The following is a 26298-nucleotide window of genomic DNA, read 5'->3' as shown; positions in this document are numbered from 1 at the left end:
GCGCCATCAACTCCTGCCGAAGGAATGGACCCTTCATCAGGAGGTTTGCCAAGATTTTGGAAATTTTGGGGTCGCCATCTTGTGGATATTTTCACGACCTCAAGAACAGCGAGGCTCCTCTGTAAAGCTCATCTGTACTGACCCTGGGGCAGTTGCGATAGTTGCTCTTCCTGGGATTGGATGGGAATAGATGTTTACGCCTTTTTCCCCGTTCTAAATTCTGGGAGAAGTCATACGCAAGTTCGTGGCCTCACAAGGGACGAGGATGACTCTCATCCCCACGTTTTGGCCTTCGAACCACTGGTTCTCGGAGTTTCTCTTCTGGTTGGTAGACGTTCCGAGGACCCTTCCTATGAGAGCAGACCTGCTCATACAAACCCACTTCACGAGATATCTTTGAATCTCCCGCTCTGAACCTGACTGCTTTCAGACTATCGAAACTTGGTCAGAGCGAAGGGGTTTTTCTGGCCAGGTGGCACGGGCCATCGCTAGAGCCAGAAGTTCTTCATCTAAAGGATATATCTAGCTAAGTGAGCAACCTTCAAAGGTTGGTGTAGAAAGAAGGGCTTTTCCTCTTCCTCTATCACTGTGAGCCAGGTTGCAGATTTTCTCCTTTACTTAAGAGAAAAACTCGATATAGCAGTTCCGACTATCAAGTGTTATCGAGCATGCTTTCGATTGTATTCAGACACAGAGGATTAGCTTTGTCTGACAATAAGGACCTCCACGATCTTACGAGCTCTTTCAAGACGTCCAAGGTTCCTCAGCTGATTTCCCCTGCTTGGAACTTGGACGTAATGCTCAAGTTTTTGATGTTTAGTCCTTTTGAGCCTCTCCACTCTGCATCTCTTAAGGATGTTACTCGAAAACGGCATTCCTCACGGCTCTGGCGAAGCGAAGAGAGTGAGAGAAGTTCGAGGCCGTCATGTGGGCTTCAAGGAACACAATGCTGTCTATTCTTTAAGCCCTAAGTTCTTGGCTAAGAATGATAGGTCTTCTAACCCTTGGCCTAGACACTTTGAAATTAAAGGTTTAGTAGACCTTATTGACAGGAACCTGAGGGAGTTCTATGTCCAGTTAGAGCTCTCAAGTTCTACCTTAAAAGAACACAGGACACTCGTGGTCCATTGGATGTTTTATGGTGTTCTGTGAGGCAACCAGTTAAACTTATGTCGAAGAATGCACTGGCATTCTTCATTAGGGACGCCATTAAGGACGCACACTCTAGTTGTGACGACTCCAACTTCAAGTTGTTGAGAGTTAACGCTCACGAGGTGAGGGCAGTTGCTACCTCCATGGCGTTCAAGAAAAAATATGGTACTCAGTGACATTTTTAGTGCCACATTTTGGCGAAGTCAATTCGGTGTTTGCCTCTACACTCTTGGCAAGATGTTTAGGTAGCATACGAAATTGCTTTTCGCTGGGACCATACATTGCTGCTTCAGCAACCTTGGGGACAAGGGGTAACTCTGATCCTATCCCCTTTTAATTGTGTTTTTGTGGTTGTTGGGTCGACTACTGGAGGCAGTCTTCCCAATCCTTTGCAAACTAACGCTTTAGGTGTTGGTTAGGTGGTTAGTAATGCTCTTTTGTCCTCTTTGTATGGGCTATGATCTAGTCACATTGTGGTCACGCCCCGTTGACAGATCATCTAGAAGTCGCCAGCTATATAGGTCACTACCCGCTGGGGTCTCTAGTAAAGCAGAAGCAGACTAGAGAGACAGTAACCACTCAGTCAGCTACGCTATCAGATAAGGAACCAAAATAATTTTACCAATAATTGGTTTTTTCCCTATTTCTTGGCTGTCTCTACCCTCCAAAGGTGGTATTCAGCTATATATATATCTGGCAGGTAAGTCTCATGAACAAAATGATATTTTAATGATAAAATAAAGTTTGTTCATACTTACCTGGCAGATATATATATTTATATTGCCCTCCCTCCTCCCCTCAGGAGACAGTGGCGTTAGAAAATCTGAATAGAAAATGGGAATGGTTCCTGATACCGCCTCCCAGCGGCAGGAATGGGTACTAACCACCTGGACCAGCACTGTGTGCCGCGAATTCTTGAAATTCTGTTGACTTCGGAGAATACAGCTATATATATATCTGCTAGGTAAGTATGAACAAACTTTATTTTATCATTAAAATATCATTTTTGCAGGATAAAGTTTTATTTAGCCTAGAATGTTGAGGCATGAGTGTGATTTTCTTGATAGTGAAACTTAATAGAGTATCTGATGAGAGGATGATCCTTTTGTGAGGCAAACGGATTTATGAAAACCTAGAACATTTAGACAATTGCATAAAGGCACCCAGAGGCCTACGCTAGCAGTCTTTTCTTTGTCTTCTGGTGTTGCTTCTCATTCCTCCTCCATTAGCCTAATACTGGTCGCCTGGTTAATTTTAGAAACCAACCCCTTCTTGTCAAAGTTTAAGCTCAGGAAAAAAATAACAAGTTTGTTTTATATTTTTCATAATGGTTAAAATTTGACTAATGTTTATTAGGGCAAAGATTGCTTGTTGCCTCCCCATAGTGGTCAACCTTTTTCGGTCCCCACAATTGAGGTGTCGGACCCTTGGCATCTGTCTGTAGCCCGCCTTCTCTCTGGACTGCCCTGGGTCCATTGGTCTTCTCCGAGGACAGAGAACCATGGCGCATCTTGGAACCAAGGTCTGTGCCCTTCGCCACCTCTCTCAACCATCTCTCCGGTTTGGGTTTGGCACGTTCTCCAGATGAGTCGTTTAGTAGCTTGGCGCTTCGCTGGCTCACGTGTTCTCCATCTTGAGGAGAGTGATAGTGATGTGCGTGAGCTGGTAGAGTTATTTAGGGATACAGACATATTATGTTTGCCTCAGTAGTTCTGAGTTGCACATCAGTGTATCTGTTATCATTTGCTCACCCGGTATCATCATCTGAATAATAACCTTTCTATTCTTACTAGTTTTCCTGTATCACCTCGGAGATTTGTCACCTTGTGACAACTAACTTCAGGTGTAATATCAAAAGGATCATTTATTACAAATCTAGAAGGTAATGCAAATTTTCTGGTTTGGCAGAGCAGATTTTGTCTAACTGGTAACCACCCATTGATGTGGGACAGCACCAACTTTTGTCACGTTTAATCCTGACATTATGCAAGAACCCTAAAAAATGCAGACAGCACCAATCATGGTTCGTAGTGATAAAATAAGAATCCTCTTCCTTACCCAGATATCCAGCACCTGTTAACTCATCCTTCTACTTTCCTACTAAAGCATTCCACATGATATATTGATACTGAACTCCATTTTAACCTTCTGGCATTTTTTCACCTCACCGGGCGTTTCCAAGTCCAAGAATTTGCCGCTTTCTTTAACTCCTCAGTTCCGCGTTTTAGACTATAGGGGTTGCAATCTGCTTGGTTGCCATTCTGATTCTCCTTGTTTAATGATATTTCAATCCTCAGCTTTGTTCTGTTTTTAGGTACTACCTTTCCCCAAAAAGATGAATCTATTAACTGGTACTTTTTAGTGTTACACTTAACTCAGGTCCTGTCAAATGAGGATAAACGTTAACACTGATTATAAAATTGTGTTATCAAAAATTTAGCCTTTGGGAGATGGATGAACAGTAAAAGATATTGCTGCAAGCTGTTTATGTTAAAAGTCTGCACCTAGCACTTAACAGTGTAGTATACTTGCAACTGTGTTTGTAGAGTGAGGCTCTTTTGGAACCAGTCAACCTAGGTATTGTAGCTGGCATGTTGCTCCATAATCTAAAACAACAGTAGGTGATCTGGAAGTGTATCCTTTATCTAGTTCTGGCATGCTACTGCATCTAGGCATATTAAATTTAGAAGATGCTTAGAGCTGGGTTAGGGACTTATGATATTTCAAGCCATTTCAAGTTCTTGGACCAAGGAAAGAGTCCTCTAATCCCATGAGGTACTCTTGGTTAATTGTGAGATGTGTTCATTCTTATATGTATATAACCACCTCGGGGGAACTAACATATATATAAATATATATCCATATAACTATCCACCCATATGATATGCATATATATATGTATATATATCTATCTGTTTAGAAGTAATATATATATATTATATCCAGGTAATGCATATATGGCATTGATACAGTCATAGACAAAACTTCAGTTAGGTTCCCCAGCCATATACTTTGCATTTTGTCTTTTTTGCTAAATTTGTGGTCTTTAAAATGCTAATAAATGTTTATTTCCAGAGTTTAATGTACTAAATCTGACCCTAATCATGCTAATTTAAAAGCTAACTTTTAAATGAACTAAAGTTAGTGTAATTTTATTTAAAATTTAGGTTATTACCCTTAAAAAGGAATACAGTAAATGGCTGACATAAAAATTGAGTACTGCACAGTTTCTTAGCGCATTTACAGTAGGTGCGCATTTATACTAATGTTACCCCTAATTCATGGGATGCCGTTTTCTTTGTCACTTAGAGTAAAAGCCGTTTTCTTTGTACCACTAGGCAAAACGTCACAGTCAACAAAAGTACAATTCCATAAAACATCGAAACATGTACATAATGTTACTTAAGGTAAAATTCAATCAATTTAAAATTATATACTGTACAGGTAATGACGCTACAGAGAATAATAAGTCATAAACGTATGTTTTGAGCGCTAACTACGAATGAGAGAGAGAGAGAGAGAGAGACTGTAATAAAGTAACTGTACTGCTTTTGTATCGTATTTATAAAAATATATAAATACAAATTTTCCATTCTGATTTTACACCTAAAAACATGAAAACTTAAAAATTATACACACTTTCTACAGGGTATCATCTTTGAAAAATGCAGGGTATCACATCTTGTAAAAGTACACCAACTGAACGTGCTGTAATTACATGCACATACAGATTGCACCAGCACTTTTCTCCTAGGTGAACAGGAGTAATTTTCAAAGAATGACACTTATACAACTCTTAGTTACATCTCTGATATTACATTAAAGAATTCATTTTATCAAAGAGTGCGGGAACAATCTCATCTCAAGGTCATGTAAAGTCCTTGTGACAAAGACTTTGCAAATGGACATAATACTTGTATGATATTTATGTACAGAAATATATATATAAATTTTCCATATCGATTTTACAGTTAAAAGCATGAAAACTTATAAATGTACTTTCAAACATTAAACAAGCATTTTCTGCATTGGGGTATCATCTTTTGAAAAGTGCAGTAACTTTGCAAATGGGTATCACATCTTGTAAAAGTACACTAAGTAAATGTGCTGAAATTACTTTTGCATCATATTTTATGCATGTACAAAAATAAAAATAATACATTTTTTTACAGATTATACACATGAAAGCATGAAATGCATTTTTCATAGAGATTTTACACATGAAAGCATGAAATGCATTTTCATAGAGATTTTGCACATTAAAACATCAAATGCATTTTCCATACAGATTTTACACATAGAAGCATGAAATGCATTTTTCATAAAGATTTTACATAAAAGAATGAGAAATGCATTTTTCATGAGATTTTACATAAAAGCATGAAAACTTGTAAATTACTTAAAAATTAAACAATCCCACTTCTGCAGGGTTCCTTTTCATTTCAGTGTCTGTGAAAAAAGAAGGTGATGCCCATTAGTTAGGTTCCAGTTTTAAGTTCATGTGTGTGTGAAGTATAAATCAACTCACAATCGTTTAAGATCTAGTATATAATGGTTGTATCCATGTATATATATTATATGTATATATGTATATATAAATATTATATATATATATATATATATATATACACATACATACAGACATATATATATATATATATGTATGTATAATATATATATATAAGAATTTCCGTTCTTAGGACCTGCGAGAATTACTAAAAAGGGATATTTAAAATAGTCAAAATCATAAGAAACAGTCCATTATCATACATCCTCTACATATATATATACGAATGGGGTCATACAGTACATCGTAGAAAAATCGATACAAGATAATTTATTATATATATATATATATGGGATATATATATATATATATATATATATATATATATATATATATATATATATATATATATATATATATATTATTAATATTTATACACATACACAATTGTTCCGTGCATTAGTAGAATTACTAAAAAATTCCTCATTCAAACTGGATGGTATCTAATGGAGTAATTATTCAGAAAAATATTACAAGGTTTCTTGGAAATACAGTCCACAGACATTATCAAGTATCCATATCCAGTTTGAATGAGGTCCTTTAATAATATATATATACACACATACATACATACATATATAAGATAAAAAGGCCCATAAAACACTATTTGAATGTTGCAACCATATATTTTAAAACATATGTTGAATGTTGCACCACTTCCTTCTGTGCCCCTGTTCACTGGTAAAATATGGACAGGTGAAATGTTACAAGGGTATATATACAAAGCATTTGTAGGTGTGGCATTAAGTCTCCGATGGTATGCAGGTGACCGTTTCCCAAGAAAGAGGGAAAGCAAACAATTCCCTAGTGGTTTTTGGCCTCATTAACTCCCGTTTGGCGATGAGTCTGGTGGTCGTGTTTCCTGAAATACCTTCTTCAGAAGAGGTTTGAGGATTAACCGGTCGATGTCATCTGATTTCCAATGTCCTCCTGACAAGTTAATATTGTTGGTTCGATTGATGATAGCAGATTCAAGCATCTTTCTTTTGTATGGACAGTTACTTTTGAAAACCAGCTCCGTCCTGCTCCAATTTATGGAATAGCCTTTATCTCTTGATATGTAGGAAAATCCTGAACTCTCCGAAGCATACTGTACTGATCTTTTGTGCTCTGCTAATCTTTCCGAGAGGGATCTACCCGTCTCCCCCACGTAAACCTCCTTACAGTTGCTGCACGGAATCTTGTAAACTCCAGCTTCTTCCCCTTTTTTATTTAAGTATACGTTAATGAGCAAGCTCCCGACAGATTTGGGATAATGGAAAATAAGAGGATTGTTAGACCTGAGTTATTCAGTGGCTTTTTGGATGTTTTCATTGTACGGAAGCTTTATTTTGTTGTTAAAATCTATTTGTCTGTTGTGAGTGGGACCTCTGTAGTATATTTTATTCGCTTTGTTAATAGCCCTCTCGATAATGTGTGGAGGATAGAGCAGTTGCGTTAGGTGTTGGCTGATCATGTTGAATTCTATATCTAAGTACCCATTTGAATATATTCTAAGCTCCCTGAGGAATAAGTTGCACCCTACCATGATCTTTATGGAGACATCGTCGTAACTTAAGAAATGAATGTAGAAAACTGCAAAAGTGGGTTTCCTATATACTGTGAAAAACAAATATCTGTTTTGTTCTCTTATGATCAGTACATCTAGGAACGGCAATTTCCATCCTTTTCCCATTCTGTTTTGAATTTTATGGTCGGAACTAGCGAATTTAGTCTATTAAAAATTCATTAAAGTCTTCCAGCTATTGTCCCAGAAAATGTAAAAATATCATCTACGTATCTAAGCCAGATCATATTATGGGGTTTGATAGACGACAAAATTTCCGTTTCGAAATATTCCTTGTACAAGTTTGCTAGAAGGGGTGATAGGGGACTGCCCATGCTATAGCCAAATTTTTGTTTGTAAAAATTACCATTGAAAGAAAACACGTTATAGGCAGTCCCCAGTCAATGGCGGGCTCAGTTAATGGCGATCCAGTTGTATGGCGCTTGTCTAGCAACAAAAATCTGCAATTGTTGGCGCCGAAAATCGCCGATTTTCGCATATCAGCTCAATAATTGGGTAATGGCACCGATACATACCTAACAGAGGTGCCGATAACCGAAAATCGGCACTTTTCGGTGCTGATAAGCCCCAAAAATTGCCAAAAAAGTGCTGAAAATTGCCGATTTTCGGTTAGTGGCAATTTTCGGTTATCATCACACCCTCACAACAGAACCCCGCCGATAACCGGGGACTGCCTGTATTTACACAGAGGTTGATACGTTTTAAGAGTTTTATATAAGCCAAGAGGAAAATGGTCTTCATATAGTTGTAACTTCCTCTTTAAAAATGGCAACACGTCGGCCATCGGGACTTTAGTAAGTAATGACTCGACATCTAGGCTGAGCAATTTGATGTTATTTGAGGGGATGTTTAAACCATTAAATTTTTGTATAAAATCCTCTGCATGTTTGACGTGGGAGGATGAGAAGGTTTCTAGAAAGGGTGATAACAGGTCTGCAAGCCATTTTGATAATTTAACATGAAAGAGCTCCTGCTAGATATTATGGGGTGTAAGGGAATCCCATCTTTATGTGTTTTCGGGAGGCCATAAAAATAGGGGAGAGAGGGGTTGTTACCTTGAATGTCTCTAGTAATTCTATGTTCTTCTTATTGCCCCCTATGGTTCTGACTGATTTGTTAATTGGGTGGCAGTATTTGTTGTGGGGTCTTTTGTTAATTTATCGTAGGTCTCTGCAATGTTTAGAAGTTCTTGAACTTTATTGATGTATGTCTCCTTATCTAAGAGAACTATTTTCCCCGTCTTTGTCAGATTTTGTGATTATGACATTTAGTACACATACTTCTACATCCCAGTACACCTTGAGTCGAAAAAAATATTCTCCTGTGTGTTGGAGTGTTTACCAAGATGGATTCATCCACTTGGTATCAGAGTAGTTCTCTCATTTTTTGGATGACTGATGTGTTCTTACCAATTTGTCTCTGACAATTTTGAGGGTTAAGAGTTATGTTTTATGTCTAACCTCAGAGCTGCGCATTTTGTTCAATATTGACTAATCTGTGCTTTTCATATCCAGTCAATTGTTTATCTGGGGGATGAAGATTAGTTCTCTCTTTTTGGGTTTTTTTCCAACAGAGATAGATAGACAATTTTATATAAGTGACTTAGCAAGCAATTACATAGCTATTAGTTCACTTACACGGCAGCTTGAATTCAAATTCTCATGGGTAACACTTCACACGTCTGTGTATGTGACCAGTTCCGCCCACTAGTGGGAATATTAGGTACAACTTTAGCAGATAGCTTCAATCTGTTCCTGCCATGCTCGGGTGAACACCGAGTATGGCGGCAGCTTTATTAATTATTTTCTGGATATGATATCTGGATTTCGGCGGTGTACACATCCACTGGAGTTTGCATAGTATTAGTAACCTTCATGAAATCTGAGGATGAGCCTTTTCCTTGTTTTGTTATTATTAAGTTGATTCGTCAACAGAATTTTGTTTAAAAAGTCTTTTGTTTAAAAAGTCTTTTGTTTACATCTAGGCCTGCGAGCTATAATAACTGCCCTAAAAGTAATCCTCGTATGTTGTACGCCATTCCTTTAGGATTAAACTTTTGCATTATGTTTTGTTTACCGGGTGTAGAGCACTTGCAAGCCTTCGGTATAATTTTGCCTTGAAATTAATTTCCGAATGGTGTTTTCCGGGCATAGGCACTCGCAAGCCACCGATATAATTGCTTTAAAAGTAGTTCTTGAATGTTTCATCATTCTTTTAGGATAATCCAGGCAAAAATTTTTTTGCCTTGGCTACTTGCTTGCCACCAATATAGTTTTGCCCTAAAAGGTTATTCTTGCATCTTATGCAGATTACTTGCAAGCCTTTGGTATAATTGTGCCTTAAAATTAATTTTCGAATGGTGTTTTCCGGGCGTAGGCACTCGCAAGCCACCGATATAATTGCTTTAAAAGTAATTCTTGAGTGTTTCATCATTCTTCTAGGCTATCCGGGCAATTTTTTTTTTTTTTGTGGCTAGAATGGCCCCTGCACAATGATAATACGTAATTTGCGAAGCCTTCCACAATTTTCGATTGACGCCTAGGTTTTTCATTAGAAACACTTGTTCTTACTTGTGCGCTAGTTCTGAATGGAATGCCTGACTCCACCTTCCAAGCAGTTGGCACCAGTCCCTTTTGCCAGGTGCCTACTATCCGCTGAACATTCAGCATCCACTCATGAGCTTTGTTTTTCTCTGTTTAAGGATTTTGGCTGGTCTATGGAGGACTATGTCGTATGACAGAGTTTTGTGGTCTGTACAAGGTGTAGTCGAGCCTATGGGATATTCAAGTGTCCGCACGGCTATCAAGAGCCCACAGAGTCAGCAGCTGGTTTGCAGTTTCCATGCGCTGCACAATGCTTTAGCAAGATCGCTCGGTTGTCTACAATGGAGACGAACCAGAATGGCTGTCTTTTGAGACAGGGTTTTCTCAGTTCGGGGATCTGTGCCTCGACCTCTCTGCATCATTTTAGGTCTATTCATGAATCCTCTCTCCTCTTCATGTGACCTCTTTTTCTCAACTTCACATCAGTCTTCACTTAGAATGACTGTCTTGGCAGAAGTACTTTGGTTACAACTGGGACAACATAACACACTCGGACATCATTGCCTTTTTACCATAGCCCTGGATTAAAGTTGGACCTGCATTGGTGGCTGTACATACATAGATGAAGGAGGGAACTCCCTTCTTCCTCCAAGCCCATACCTAGTCTTCTACTAAACACCTCGGATCTTGGTCGAGGAACTCATGGGTGAACCGGAAGCTTTCCGGGTCGTGCTCCCCGGATGATGGATCCTTCTCATATGTTAGAGAGCTGTAAGCATTTCTCTTGGGAGCTTCAGTGCTTCTTGACCTTAGTTTGCGCCTGGACTGTGTTGGTTCTCTAGACGAGATTTCGTTCCTAGCGTATACATAGAGAAGAAAGGCTTGTTTTCTCTCTCATTTTCTCTCCAAGCAAGAGAACCTATACTGTTAACAGATCGGATTCGATTTCATTCAAGCAGGTACTTCCTTATGTCCCCTGGTCTGGCAGGAACTGTGGAGTCCATGGGGCAGACCATCTGTGATCCTATTTGCCACCCCAAGGAACCCTCAAAGCTTCAGAAAGCACCTTTACAAGGTTTTTCTGCTAGACTTATTGCTTAAACTAGTGTGGTTGCAGATGTCATTCTTCTAGCCCCATCTACCAGACTAAGTGGGCCTTTTGAAGCTGGAGTTGCAGTCTCTACCCGTCTCCTTGGAGACATCTATGGCCCATTTTCAGATACCCCTTCTGTACCTGACGAGATCTACATCTTTCGTACTCCATCATTAAAGGGTATTGATCTATGCTTAACTAAGTGCTTAAACACTGAGGCCTAGCTTTTGATGACCTTATCTGGTCTTTGATGCATTCAAGTGAGGAAGTAATCCGATGTTCTGGAGCCTGGATGTATTCTGAATGACTGACGAGTCTCTTTTTTGATCCCCTGCATTCCTCTTCTTGGCAACCTTACATGGAAGACACCCTTCCGAATGACCTCTGACTTTGAGTAGGATGCACTAGTCAGATCCAAGTCATTGTTTAGAGAAGGCATTTTCACAGGGAGATGCATTTTTCCTCATTTACCCTGGGATTTTTAGCCATGACGAGGACTTATTCAAGCTCTAGATCCGTTCCTTCTCCTTTAGGAAGTTGATGGACACCATCGACTCTGATGAAGAGGGGAACCTTCTGTCCAGCTACAGCTTTCAGGTTTTTACATGAACAGAATCGGACTAAGATCACATCCTGAAAGGGCTTATGTTTGAATGCTTAAGGAAACATTTTGCCTTTTAAGTGAAAGTCAAGGACATCAGAGCAGCCTCTTCCTTCTTAGCTTTCAGGCTCATTTGTCCTTTACTTCTATTCAACTTAGTCCTACTGGAATTATATTCATCCTCTGTGTCTCTACTTCCATTCCACATAGCCCCACTGGAAATGTAGACGTCCTCCGCGTCTTGCTTTCTTATCAAGTGATCCTGATCTTCTAGCTCACCTGTCGCGCAGTTCGTTGGGTGACACTACAGTCTGGTGTCAGCTGCTCTCTGGCGCCAGCTATAGAACTTCCAGAGCCATGAGCTTCTAGCTCGTCTGGCTCCCAGCTTGCCTGGTGCCCAGTCTGGTGCCAGCTCTTGCTCTGAGCGCCCGCTGGTTCCTACAGGCACCCGCTAGCTCCCATGGGCGCCCTCTAGCTACCATGGGTGCCTGCTAGCTCCCACGAGCGCCTGCCAGTCCCTAGCTCTCAGCTCAACTGGCGCATAGTGCTTCTGCTGCCAGCTACAGCCTGACAACAAATCATTCTCCGAGAATTCAAGCCCTCTCCAGCTCTGTGGGAGAATAGGAAGGTCTCTGTCCATTTGAAGTTTTTCAGAGGACTGTCCTCCACATATGGTGATATGGCCAGATCCTTTTCATTCACTGACTGGAACGTATTGCCCTCATGGACTTCTAACTTGGGACACACTCAGAATTAAGAGAGCAGTTTGCCTTCTTTTAAGTAAAGGTAAGGATGTCATGGTAGCGGCAACCCCTTTAGCTTGCATACATTTTATGCCTCGTATGTCCATTCTGCCTTCGAACTACTGGGAATGTAATCGTTCTTCGTTTCCCACTACTTTTAATGGAAGTTGAACATTGTTGAATCTTTCAGTGCCTTTAGACCATTAAAACGGCTGGCATGGTATCACGGAAGGAAGCATAGGATTGTTTTTTCCTAATGTCTCTTCACCTTGTAATAAGGTGTTGAGTTTTTGCAGAGCCAGGGGTACATTGTACCTGAAGCACCCACCACTCTCAGTGGATGGGTTGTGGTTTTATCTCAACGTAGGTGACAATGTTGTCTGGTTTTTATTTTGGTGCTACGCCCAGGCCAGGGCGAGCATCTATCATGCTTTGCTAGCCATAGGAGTACCTCCTTCGCTGCAAAGTTCCCACTAAGTAGGAGGCAACCCATGGCTATATTGCCACACCACTACAAGTTAAGATTATTACCTACCAGAGGCAGTATCCCAGTAGCTCTCTTAGCTGATAGGTAACGACAAGCATTGGTACTGTACTTAACAAGTAATTACATGATTGGAGCCCACCCTCCTCCCTGCTGGTGGACATAAGGCATGAACAAATTGAAGGTATCTGCTAAAGTCAATCCTACTATTCCTGCTAGTGGGCGGAACTGGTCACCTACACAGGCGTGTGAAGTGTTACCCACAAAATTTTGAATTCAAACTGCCATGTAAGTGAACTAATAGCTATAATTACTTGGTAAGTATATATAAAACTTTATTTTATTATAAAAATGTAATTTTTCTACCTCTTTTGAGAACTTTAATGGCTTGGCCTATAGACCTCAAGAACCTTTACACTGTCCTCAGATGTCTCGGAAGCAGACTGGGGGCCATTCTGAGAAACATTTGATGTCAGGGAGTTGGGAGGTAAACAACCTACAGCTTTGGCAGTCTGGAATGTTCTTACGCCAGTAGAACATCTAGTCAGAAACAATACGATTGCAGTCTTTTCCGACAATTCAACCTCTCGATTCTTATATAAGACGACAAGAGATTTGTTCAGGCTGGCAAAGAAACTTCCTCCTCCTTGAGACAGACTCCAGTAACATCATTCCTTTACCTCGTTTTTTGCCCTAGGGAAAAACATTGTTTTTGAAGACCAGTTCAGCTGAAAGGGGAAGGTCTTCAGTCAGAGAGTCTCCTCTTCCTCAGCTTTGCCAGAAGTTGTGGAACCTCTGGGGAGACCCAAACACCAATCTGTTCACGACTGCCCAAAACACTAACCTCCCAGTTTACTACCCTCCATGCCAGGATCCTCAGGCATGGGCAATTGATACCTACCTTCAGAATGGTCGAATCTAGACTTCATGCTTTTTCTCTTATTTGCTGTTTTGAGGAAATACTCAACAAGTTATGAGCTTTGCAGAACACAAGGATGATTTTGATAGCTCTTTGGTGGCCCCAAAGGGAATGGATCCCCTAACTTCCTTTCCTTGTGGTAGATGTTCCTCTTCTTCTTCCATTCAGGAAAGACCTTTTCAAGTAGTCTTATTTGAGTAGATTCCATCAAACCTCCACATGCTTCATCTGACCGCGTGGGGATTGTCATTGTCCGATACGAGCTAAGGGCATTTCTAGCAATCCTTAAGTCTAGAAGGCCCTCCACTGTTCAACTTGTTTATCAGTAACAGTGGACAGCCTATTGATCTTGGTATTTGTACAGAGTGATATCCAGCACCTGTTCCCTAGATTGTCTGATTTAAGTCCTGCTAGTATCTCAGGTGCACAGAGCAGTTTTCTGTCAGTGATCAAAGGATAACGCTTTACATTGCATTCAGTTCTGCAATGTACTGACTGGAATATTGCTCACGATTTACAGTTTAAAGAAGTTTTCTGTCTTTTATGCTGGAAATTTAAATCTTCCTATCATGGTTATGATGAAATTTAGACATAGTCCTCCAGATTTTAACATAACCTCAGTTTGAGCCTTTTGATAAGGCATCACTTAAGTTTGAAGAAACTCAGTTTGAGCCTTTTGATATGCATCACTTAAGAACTTTGAAGACACCTTTCTTTTAGCTCTTGCTGCGGCAAAGTGTGTTAGTGAGCTTCAAGCCCTTTTTTGTATGTGGGCTTTGTTCTAGTGGCAACCTCTCTCTTTTCTTTCATTGCTTAGAAGAAATGATATAGAAGTGAAAGCCCTTCGCAGATTTGTGACAGTGCCTAATTTAACTGCTTGGGCAGACAATGCTGAAATGGTTGTCTTATGTCCAGTTAGAACTCTTAATTTATATTAGTGAGGTTCAAGCCCTTTCTTATATGTGGGCTTTGTTCTAGTGGCAACCTCTCACTTTTCTTTCATTGTTTAGAGAAAAGATTAGAAGTGAAAGTCCTTCCCATATTTGAGACAGCTTAATTTAACTGTTTTGGTGGGCAAGGAAGAAGTAGCTGTCTTATGTCCAGTTAGAACTCTTTAAGTGTTTACCTGAACAGACATAAACCATTAAGATGAGGAATTAAGTATTTATCTGTGGTGTTAGGAGACCAAACACTCCTATGTCCAAGAATGCTTAAATCAGTGTGCACACAGTTGATTCCTGAGCTTTTGCCATTTTTGAAAATAATCCTCATGGCTTCCATACTGTAAGCACGTCTTTATTTCCTTTAAAACCTTTTGCTAGAGGAGGTTGCCATGCAGCTCAGGGGAGATGTAACTGTTGTTGACTCATATTATTTGCGAAATGCTCAAATTTAGCATGAGGTGTAAAGCCCTTAGTCCTATCGTTGCAACTGGGACACTTTCTCCTGAACCAAATATGATAGTAACCTTGCTTTCTGTCTTATCATTAGTTGTTAGGAAATCCTGGTACTGAATTTTGGGAGCGTGAAGGTACATATTGCTGTATAGGAGCGCACCTTCTTATATGAAGGTGGTAGATGTCTTTAGTTTTGGACTGTCAGTTATGGGCTTTTGACTCCGGCACAGGAGTCACCAGTACTTTACGAGATAGAGTCCTTTTTTACCCTTTAAGGATCTTCTGACAAGTCTCTGTATGAGGGCCTTACAACCTGTAGTGGTTCCAACATATGACAGTACTTGCCAGTAAGGATCACACAACAGGCAGGAATGTTGAGAAGCTTTTTTCCCCCTCATTAAAAAGCTTTTAGTTCGCTTGGCTGAACATTGTTTCTCTGGCCGCACTAACCTGCCATGGCCGCACTAACCTGCCATCCTCATTCAATGTGATAGTCAGCTAAGTTTAAGAGTAGGTAAGATTCATTACCAATAATGATAATTTTCTTGATAAAATTAATTATTTGGATACTTACCTACTGTAAAAGTGGAAACCCACTGAGCCTCCCCACATCTTAGTGGGTGGTCATGAAGAATTCTGACAAGAACGTCAACATTCCAACGCCACCTGTGGGAAACAGGTGATACAGAGACAGTCCTAGCGGGTTACCCAAGGGATAGTTTCTTTTATTTTGTATGCTGATCACACTTAATGGTGCAAAGATATATGCTAATTTAATAGTAGGTAAGTATCTAAACAATTAATTTCATCATGAAAATCATCATATTTTGTGATAAGCTGTAAGAGGAGCAGACTTAGCATATTTATGTGTTTGTCATTTATCAAATGAATTTCCTTGAGGGCTGCTAGTAGTTCTTTGAAGCTTTTTAACATGACTATCTAACTTATTAATTTTGAAATGTTTTTCGTTGTTGATTTACTTTTTATGAGTAGCAATGTTTGTCGAGCTGTTGTAGTGAAGTTGGCGTTGAGATTTTGTTCATTGGGCACCATTTTCTACAGGATTATGTTGGATGCTTGAGCCCATTTGAACTTCAGGATTACATAAGAAATCTCCTTATTGCCCTTCGTAGGGTACATGGCTTCAATATAATACATAGAGATGTTAAGCCAGCTAATTTTCTCTATAACAGAAAACATCAAAGGTAAGTAATTTTTTTTATTATATACTGTTATACGAGTGTTTAAATTAAGAATAATTATTGTACAAACTGCAAAGTTTTTGTGTTTTTTGCCTGTCACTAAAGTTTAAAAAAGGTAATTCCAATGAAGTACTCATTATTGTGAAAGGAAAGTAAAGAGATGAAATGAAACTTTTAGTCAAATTCCAGAGGAATAATTTTCAAAAACACAATACCATGGATAACTCATGTCATCTAGATACAGTATCCTTACAAATTTTTAGTTTGGAAAGATTTTGTGGAGGTCTTCTTTATTGCAGAAATGTTGAACCCTTTTAGATTCCCATGCCATCATCCATAGACAATAAATTTATCAAGCAAGAATATTTTTGATGTCAGTTAGCATTCATAAGCTGTCTGGAGAGTGTTAGGATGATGGATTAAACCTATTTCCCATGCAGATAGGGGATGTTCAAACAAAATTATCATTAAACCCATTCAAAATAGAAAATCTTGAAAATTCTTGCCTATTTATTCTTATTTTTCTTTACATATTATATTTGTTATATTCAATAACTAACATACAGGGCAATAATATACTGTATATCATTGGAAAGAAAATATTTTTTACTTTTTCTTAGTGCAATATTGCAAAAAAGAATATAATTTCCATTATATTTTTTACAGTTATTTATGATAAGAATTTCTTGCTTTTGGCAAATCTCATTTGATTGTAAAAGGCCTTAATCTCTTTTTGAGTATACATGTTTAATACAGAAATGGTTATCATTTGTTACGTAAGTAGCTTTATGCACATTTCAACTACTCCAGGTTTAGGTATAGCTGGAAAATAGTATTGTTGATATTCAGTGTGCAAGATCAAATTGGGGTATGTATCACCTGATTCGTACAAGGCTAAAGCATCAGGTATTAGTACTCCTATAATTTAAATTTTTATATAACTTTTATATTTCCCTTATTATCTTCAGACAAATGCCAATTACCATATGTACTTTTTAAGCTGAACCATTAATTGTGCCATCACGAACCCAATATTTATGAAAAGCTCGTTTTGTGGCCATGAAATTATCCCAGATCCCTCAGTCCTCTTCAGTAGAAAGGTAAAAATCAGTAGTCACTTTCTAGCACTTTGCATGCTTTTTAAGATCATAGTCTCAGGCAGCTGAAGCTCTCATTATTTGTACATTTTGTGAAGTCACCATATGTTTTAGCTGAATGTTTTTTCTGTAAGTATTTTCTCAAAAGTTAGTTTCCATTGAAGTCTCAGCTAACATTAGGTTTTGCATATATGTTTTAAGATTTAGTCAGCCTTTGATGTTAAAGAGGTTGGGTTTTTCAGTCTGACCTCCCTTTCCATTCCTGTAGATAATGGTTGGCTCAACAGTGAGGTTTGTAATAGAAAAAGCAGTATTATAAAGGCACCTGAAAAGCATGGTGACTGATGCTAATAATTTTCAGTCCATGAATCTTTGATCTCTTGTCTCTAGCTCATTCTCTGGGATTTGTTAAGGATTTTAACCCAGTGCCACTCCTGCTCTGTCTGGACTTGGTCTATTGTGGCTTCTGCCACCCCATCATCCTCCTCTGCCTCTGCTGATGCAACACGACCCTGTTCCCCTGCTGTTGCTGGTTACTTCCCAGTGCCATTCCATGTTCTGCTGCCCCTCCCAAAGCTGATACTACTTGTGCATAAGTAGAGGAGCCTAGAGAAAAATTTAAACTGTATTGGATGTTTTCCTTAGAGGTACATGTGGTGCATTATAGCATAATTCCAGAACCAAGGAGGTGTCTGAGAAAACCTGATAAATTGCACACAGGGTTTCTCTTGTCTAGGGCTGTTCCAGTTACCAGAGCAGCTGTAGTGGTTATTGACTTGGTCAGAGTCACATGGATTTTAATGATCAGAGCCAATCCAATGACTGGTGTCATGACTTGAACCAGACTAGTGCCTCAACCCTCTAGCGCTGATTTACTAAGGGATTCAGAGCCGATGAAACATGGTTTTTCGGCAACACCTTTTTTTCAAAGCATCGGATAAAGGTGAAAGTTGGCAAGTGTATATTTTATAACCCTACCTAATTTTTGCAAGTATTTTTTAGTGCCTAAGTTTGATAGTTTTGATATTTATAGAGTAAAATAAAGTCGCCATTGCCAGAACTGAGAAAATCACAGACAAGGATCCTAAAATCATTCTTGACGTAAGCATAATACAATGTCATGAGGCTCCGCCCATCCACCAGGTAGGCAGGCAGTAAGAATGCTTACACAGTCTAGGCTTCAGCAAATGTGATAATGGCCAGCAAGATATGGAATTGTCCCCATGGTTGCAAGACTGCATTTGTGCTACGGCTTGCCACTTGTATACAAGCAAGAAGACCCTTGGCAAGATTTACTATAGCGTGAATGAGTAATTATTTCCATAGTGGGTAATAGTCACTTTGCAACACTCATCTCTTGCTGCAGCAAATAGAAGGCTATAGTGTCGAAACCTGAGGTAAAACAAAACAGATTGTCTCTTTGTATTCTCACCCTGAATAAAAGCAGATCTAACAAATGAGCTATAGACTGGTTCATTATGTGGATGAATTACATACATTGAATTATTTGTAAAGTAGAAACAATATAAGTATCAAGAAAATGGAAGAATTCCAAGCTAACAACTTAGTCCCAACAACTGCTGTGGAAGTTGCAATGAAACCTCCACAAAATATAATAATAATAATAATAATAATTTTAATAATAATAAAAGGATTTTGACAAAGGAAAAATCTATTTCTGGGGGGAGACCTGTGTCACCCGGTGAAATAACCATTCAGCACTTATTTCTAGGTAAATCCATTGCTAAATCTACCAGAGAAAAAAGCTAAATGCAAAGCTGGAGTTACTACCCCCAGTGCGAGCTCCATAAAATGGAGTCGTGTATATGAAAGGGTGAGATTGTCACAATCACAGGCCTCCGCCCTGTAGACATTCCCAATGTCAAAAGTCCCCAGAGCGAGGTGTCATACAACGCCCGCACTACTCGCGGACTATCAACAAACCAGCGCCACTTGCATTCCATGTTATGTCCTTTAAACACCCAAGAATGGTATTTAACCAGGGGAAAGGAAGAACAGAAAATAATCGGGTGACACAGGGGTTTCTCAGAAATACTTTTCCTTTGTCAAATCCTTGCTTCGGGTTATACGACGGTGTCACCTGCAAGGTGAAATAATAACAGAGAATCAAAATACCTTTCGTGGAAAAGAAATAAAACTATAATTCCAAAAGATTTTAATTATCCAAGTTGAAAATTATATAAATACATAAAACTATAATAAGCAGGGGGGAACCATGTCCCGCGAAGACAAGAGAACATTAGAACATGAAAAATGTACTTAAATGCTAAAAACGGAACAAATACAAATGCAACATGGTCAGAGACAGGCTGTAAGTATGCCTGACCTGGAGGTGATGGTAAAGGGAATAAATGAGGCAGGTAGGTGGGAGGCAAGATTTAGGTTAAAAGAGATATAAAAGGAATTAATTAGGAGGGAGGAACAATGCTTCCTGCCGCCACTGTGGTGACCTCAGGAGCTTCTAAGGATTTCTGGGTTAGTGGCGTTTGAAAACCAGGGAGATTTGTACCTGTATATTTCCTGTAAGATCTCAAAATTCATGTGATGAAAATAATTAGTGGAGGTGGCCACTGCTCTCAATGGCCATGGACCTGGAACTGATTCTGGTTTGTTTGTTTAATAAAATATAAGATCTGTTGTCTGATGGCCTTCATAGAAATAGTTCCACCTTCCCTCACAAACAGTCTGGGTTATTTGAGAGGTTCTGGCTAAATAAGCCTTTTAAAGTAAAGACCGACATAGTGATAGGCCCTGTGGAGGGGAACGACCTTCCAGGGAGACCATCTATTCCGAGGATCTTCATTCTTAGCTAGAAACTTAAGATGAGGGGCAGCAACACTGTCTGGGATGGAAGGAAATCAATATGATTGGGCTCTCTAGACAGGGCAGACAGTTCGGAAATTCTAGCACCTGAAGCTAAACTAATTAAGAATAAGGTCTTCCTCAGTAAACTTAAGAATGAACAATTCTGATTATCAGTTTCTGATGCTAATTTAAGGACGTCATTTAAGAACCAGGAAACTGTGTGTGGACGGGTTACTGGTCTCAAACGAGCACATGCTCTAGGGATTGAGGAAAAATAAGAATCCGTTAAATTAATATTAAATCCATGTAAAAATATCTTTTTCAAAGCTGATTTGGCTGCAGTAATGGTGTACTAGAGGCAAGACCTTTTCAAATGACCCAAAAATGAGATTGCTAGGGTTCATGGTCATTATAGCTGCTTCAGATTCTTTTTAAGAAGAGTGCTAATTTCTTTAACTGCTGAATCATTTGTCTGAGAGTGGATTCCTTTGTCTGATTCTAGGAACAAAGTGTTAATAGGTCAATATTAGCATCTTTCTGAGCGTAAACTTCATGAAATCCATAAAGCTAGGCATTCTGAACTCTGATAGCTGACACAGTCTGAGTTTGTACTATTTATGTCAGTTTTGGATTGGGGATCTGTAAGCAGCCACCTGACCTTTGGAATGTCCTGAGCTGTGAAGGACTTCATGAACAGGTCACTGGAGGGAGCAGATAGATCCTCCTCGCCACTTGTTCCACCTATTGACATTGCATCTGTGGAGGAGCCAGAGGGTCCAGGTTGGGAGCCACATAACAGGGAAGTTTGTGGTTGCATTCTGTTGCAAAGAGATCTACTCTCGAGACCTGGGACTTAACTGCAAATCCATTCGAATGATGTTTTGTCCAAGAACCATTCCGACTCCAGCCGGAGTTGTCCTGGATAGGAATCTACAATGACATTCCTAACTCCTGCCAGATGAGTAGCAGACAGATGCCACCGGTGTTTGTTTGCTAAGGAGAATATTGCTATTTCATAACCTGTTGGATCCTCGCTTGACTTGAACCTCCCCGTTTATATAATGCACCACCACTGCGCTGTCCAGGACCAGTCTGATATGGATCAGACTGTTTGGACGTAGCTTCTTCAAGGTTAGAAAGACTGCCATTGCCTCCAGAACATTGATATGAACTTTCTTGTGTTGAGAGTATCCTCCCCACCCGCTTAGGGAAGCATCGGTGTGAATCACTAATGCCGGAGGGGGAAATTCTGAGTGGCATTGAATTCGGATAAGCTCTTGACTGTTGTCCAAAGTCGAGTCTCTTTTCAAAATTACGAATTAGAGACACCTTGTCTCTGAACTCGACGCTATTCGCCGCTTATTACCCTCGTTTATATCTCAGTTTGGTTTTCAGAAGCAGATCCTGCATTGAAGCAAACTGAAGAGAGCTTCAAGACTTCTTTTCTTGGGTACAGCGGAAGCTTTGTTCTTGAGGAACTGTCTGGTTGCCTTGGCTATTTCTCTCCATTTGGCCGGCGGAAGAGATAGTTTGTGTGAACGTAGGTCCCACTGGATCCCTAACCATTGAAAGCGACTCTCCGGTACTAGGCGTGATTTCCCTGCTTCATTTGGAAGCCTAGGGATTCCAGAAAACCGACATTATGGGTGTTAAGTCGCATTCGCTGGCGCGGTGCCCAAATTATCCAATCGCTCCAGGTATGCGCCAGCATGATCCCTTGAGACCGTAGTTGCTGAACCACCGTATCTCGCCAGTTTGGTGAAAATTCTGGGGCTATATTGAGACCTAATGGCATGACCTCCTGAACGAGTATGCTTGTTTTCCAGTCTGAACTCCCCAGATAAGGAGAGAACCTTCTGCAATCGGACGTGATAATAAGCGCCTGAAAGATCTTATAGAGGTGGTTACGCTCCACGGGCAGTAGGGTCCAACTCACGAGATTGTACATTCAAATTTGTCGCATTGAATGTAAGAATTTAGACGGGACAATCGAATTACTCTCTGTTGACTGAACCTTTCTTTGGAACACTGAAACAGTCTGCCTGAAACTTCAAATGCTCGCTTTTATTGCCCTCTTTTGTAATAGATCCTTCACTAAGTCCTTCAGGGCTTTGACGGTGATTGATGAAACCTGACTAGGGAGGACCTCTGCTCCAACTCCACCTGCCTTTGGAGACTATGCTCTGGGGCCCATGGATCGAGATTGGTCCCGAAAGGGTAGCCAACCTCCCACCTACCTGAGAGATCTCACTGGGCGGAGATGGTCTGCCTCTCAACCCTGCCTCCTCTTCCTCGGGAGGAGGAGCGAGGTGCTGCCCTACCTCTGAAGTAACCTCTGGCCCTGGTTCCCCTTGCATTCTGGATAGAACGAAATGCCCCGTGGCTTTCATATGAAGCATTGAAAGCCGGGGAAGAGACATACGAGGGGGCAGCGAGGGACTGATGGGCTGGTTGAACCAGCATGTACTGAGGCTGAGGTTGAGCATGGGAGGTTGAAGGCTGACCGGGTGCGGGGACCTGGACAGCCTGCAAGACAGTCTGAGTTGGGAGCCGTTTAAACTTCTTAAACCTCTTCCCGGGTTTGGGATGAGGTCCGCGGACTCCGTCAGTTTTGCTTATATGGAAGGCCCCAACGAGCGCGGAGACTTTGATTGGCCCTAGTCGCTTCAAGAACTCATTTTACTCCTTTCTGGGGAAGAGATTAGCTCCCCAGATGGAGCTCTTCATAAGTCTGTTAGGCTCATGACGGATAGAAGCTGCCGAAAAGATATGCTTCCGGCAGTTCATCCTGGCCGTGATGAAATCGTGAAGGTCCTGCTGAAAACCTGCCAAGAGGGATTTTGTCAGACCTGAAACAGAGAGTCTTCGCTTGTATACCAATCGGCTGCCTAGCCAGAGTCAGAGAATTTAAGGACCTTGCTAAGCCTGTCTCCAGTCTGCTTCAGTCAGAGCTAATCCGGATCTTAGGAGCGCTCGCTGAAAGGTTCGAGGCGCAGCTCCGGGCCGAGCCTAGTTACTGTGAAGGTGGTCGGAGCCCCCTCCCAGGAACCTGTACCCGGGAAGACTAGAGGATTCGTCTCCAGAGATGAGGAAGGGGTTTGCTCCTCCATGCTCGTTTACAGAGCAAGGCCACCTTGTAGTGTGCAAGGTGTAGGGAGAGCCTCCCCCAAAGAGAACATTGTGAACGTACCCTTGGCCGGGGTAAGTTTAGTGTTCTCTGCTTGCCACTCCGTCAGAGTACGTAGCAGAGAGGACTGAGCCTGGTCCCTCGGGAAGATGACAGTCTCCTTGGGGACCTTGTCAGATCGAATCCATGCCTCTCCTCCGTAGTCTGGCGTAATCTGCAAGGAGGCTCCAGGCCGAGGGAAGAACCTGCTCCCTCCAACCTCATGAGTGCTCTGACCACGGTAAGGGTACCTCATGCTGTATACAAAAGGTTAGGCGCTAGGATTCCCCTTATCAAGGGAGGCTGAGGTGTCCGACAGAAAAGGATCCGCGCCGCCTCCGCCAAGATGAACTCCCGAGATCAAGTTCCCTTTGGGACTTAACCTGCGTGACAGGGGAAAGAACGGAAGCGTTGAGGATGACAGCGAGATGAGAGTTGTACAGCTTGTCGTCAACTCTCCTGTCGAAGCTTCTGCATAAGAAGTTCGCGCAAAGCTTCTGCATCAAAGGAAGGAGGGGAACTTCCATTTCTGTTTCTCGCTTGGTCCCTTCCCAGAGGTAGTGTTTGCTCGACGGCACGGGACTAGGAGCCCGTGGACGCTCTCTTTAGGAACTCCGAGCGACTTTCTGGTTTTCGTCTTTTTTCTTTATTGATTTTACCTTAGGGACGGTAGACCTTGCACCGTCCATAAGGCAAGAGGATTTCACAAATCCTCTGAAAGAGGAAGCAGAAGAAGAAGGAGAGCTGAACAAGTAATCACCTGCCTCACTTACCCTTACCTGCTTGGCATCCAGGTTCACGCTCATGGGCTCAAATTGAGGTTCAACGCAACATCTTCCATAACCTCTCCTCAAGATGGCCGCTCCCGGGGAGAGTTGGGTCTCCGGATCCCAGCTTATCGTGCTGGGCAGCCACTGGTCCGGCAAACTGACGCTGGAGATCCAGGCACCGGGGAAGAGAACACTGCAGATTTCCCTGGAAAGGACATAAGGCTTCCCCGCCCCGATGTTCCTCCCAAAGCCGCTGACCCAGGTCTTGAGGGTCAAGAGCGAAGAGTCTCGGGAGTTGCGGCCAACCTGAAAGAAGGAGAATGTCACCAATCTTAAATCTCCACTATAAAAGATATCTTCCAATTATCCACAAGAGACGTAACTCAAAGGGAACTATGAACCGGAACTGAAAATTTCGAGCTTACCGATTCATCCAGAACCCGCTCATAGAGAGCGTAGCACACCTCACAACCATCGGGGTGCCAGACGACTAGATCCCCCACGTGGACGGTGCACCCTGAGGACTTCCAGACCTTGTGCCCACTCGCCTGTTGGAGGACCGCCGCATACCCCCTGCCTGACAACGCACTACCTGTAATTGGATGGGTACATGAGCATGCTAATAAGGCACGCCCGGAGTAGGGGTGCCGTGAGTAGCTGCCTAGATAGTAAAGATTGACTGGGCATGCAAAGACCGTCAGACCTCGCCGAAAATTCTGTAATGAAGCATGAGGTCCAACTAGCTAATACATGACAAATAAAATAAAATAAAAATAAAACAGGGGGGACCGCCGGAGTTAATCCGGAGAAACAAGAGGTCCCGCCAATAACATGCGTCAATAAATAACAAGTAAATACAGTGAATGGTTAACTTAAGATTAAACAGTCAAAGAGTTTCCGCTTGGCGCCGGGGGAGTCACGTTACGTCGATACAGTGACGGCGGAGGAGGTGTGGTGAGCACCGACCGACCATACACCATACCCACCGGAGTGGTATTAAGAAAGGAGGGTAAACGAAAGCCCGACTACTCACGGAGAACACATAACAACCCAGTCATGAAAAATAGATACCTGATATGAACAAAGTTCTAAATGAATAGAACAGAGGATAAACACTAGCGGACATGTGAAAATGAGACAGAAGACAGTCAGGTGGAGAACTCTAACTGGCTACCGTACAATATTTTCCCCGCGAGGCGACGGTCTACGAGAACGACACCCTGGCTGGGGGAAAAACATTCACACTGACGCTTAGGAAGGGGAGGGGGACAGGCCACTGGAGGGGGACCGCAGAGCTGGCGCCAGGGAGTGAGAGAGCACCCCCCTGACGCCATGAGGCCCACCCCTTCTTCTCTCGAGGGGTCGAACATGTACGAACGACTAACACGGAAGAAGAGAGGACAGGGGACCCTCAAAGGCCAAAGAGCGCAAGGAATGGTAAACAAGGTATGGTGGCCAGGAGTGGAGGCACCCCAGACACCAGACAAGTTCTCAGGGTGCCGACGGTTAAGATTGGAAGCCCTGTAGAGGAACAAGGGAGAACCAATCAATGCGGGAAAGGGGTATGAATGTAGGCTATTAACGGAAGGATCAGGCTAAGGTTTCTCAAGCCTTGGTAAGTTAACAAATATGCGAAACGAACCAAGGGTGAAAGAGCAGGAGGAGAGGGGGAAGGTGGTAGGAGAGGGAATCAATAGAAAGCTGGAATGCTGCCCCGAAGGCATGCTCGACAGTAGAAGGCTTAAAAGAGACCTCACTTCAGCTTAACCTTACTAGGACTCGTATTCACACAGAAAGGCCGGGAACAGAGAGAGAGGCAATGAGGCCTGAGACACCTCCATCCAAGCAACAAACATCAGGGAAGCGCATAACATGAGGCCCTCCTACACACCTAACCTTCCCTCCCAAGGAAGAGAGCCGATCGCCAATAGCCTAACTCCTAGGCTAACCTAACATAGCCACCCAGCCACAGAGTATTAGTCAGAGGAACACGGTATCTAACAGACTAGCCTATAGAAGTTAACCTCACAAAAACGTAAAATAAATAATAAAATCAAATATAAATGACACATGTAGAAGGGTGAACCAAACCCAACGCGATATGAGCGCGGAGGGAAAATGGCCGACCTTCACTAAAAATAACAACGAACAAAATCCGTAAATATCTAAAT

General features: G+C 41.5%; 1 protein-coding gene across 1 annotated transcript in view; it reads left to right on the top strand.

Annotated features, from left to right (window-relative positions):
* Positions 1-26298, top strand: part of LOC136827069 (cell division cycle 7-related protein kinase-like) — a 142038-nt gene that overhangs the window by 28737 nt on the left and 87003 nt on the right. The window contains exons 6-7 of the mRNA XM_067084822.1: positions 9988-10114; positions 16129-16271. Coding sequence (XP_066940923.1) covers positions 9988-10114; positions 16129-16271 — 270 coding nt within the window. The remainder of the gene's footprint in view (positions 1-9987; positions 10115-16128; positions 16272-26298) is intronic.

Source organism: Macrobrachium rosenbergii, chromosome 41 (assembly GCF_040412425.1).
Source record: "Macrobrachium rosenbergii isolate ZJJX-2024 chromosome 41, ASM4041242v1, whole genome shotgun sequence".
In the NCBI taxonomy this organism is placed as follows: Eukaryota; Metazoa; Arthropoda; class Malacostraca; order Decapoda; family Palaemonidae; genus Macrobrachium; species Macrobrachium rosenbergii.
Note: the sequence above shows the minus strand (reverse complement) of the source record. Positions and strands in the feature narration are given on the sequence as shown.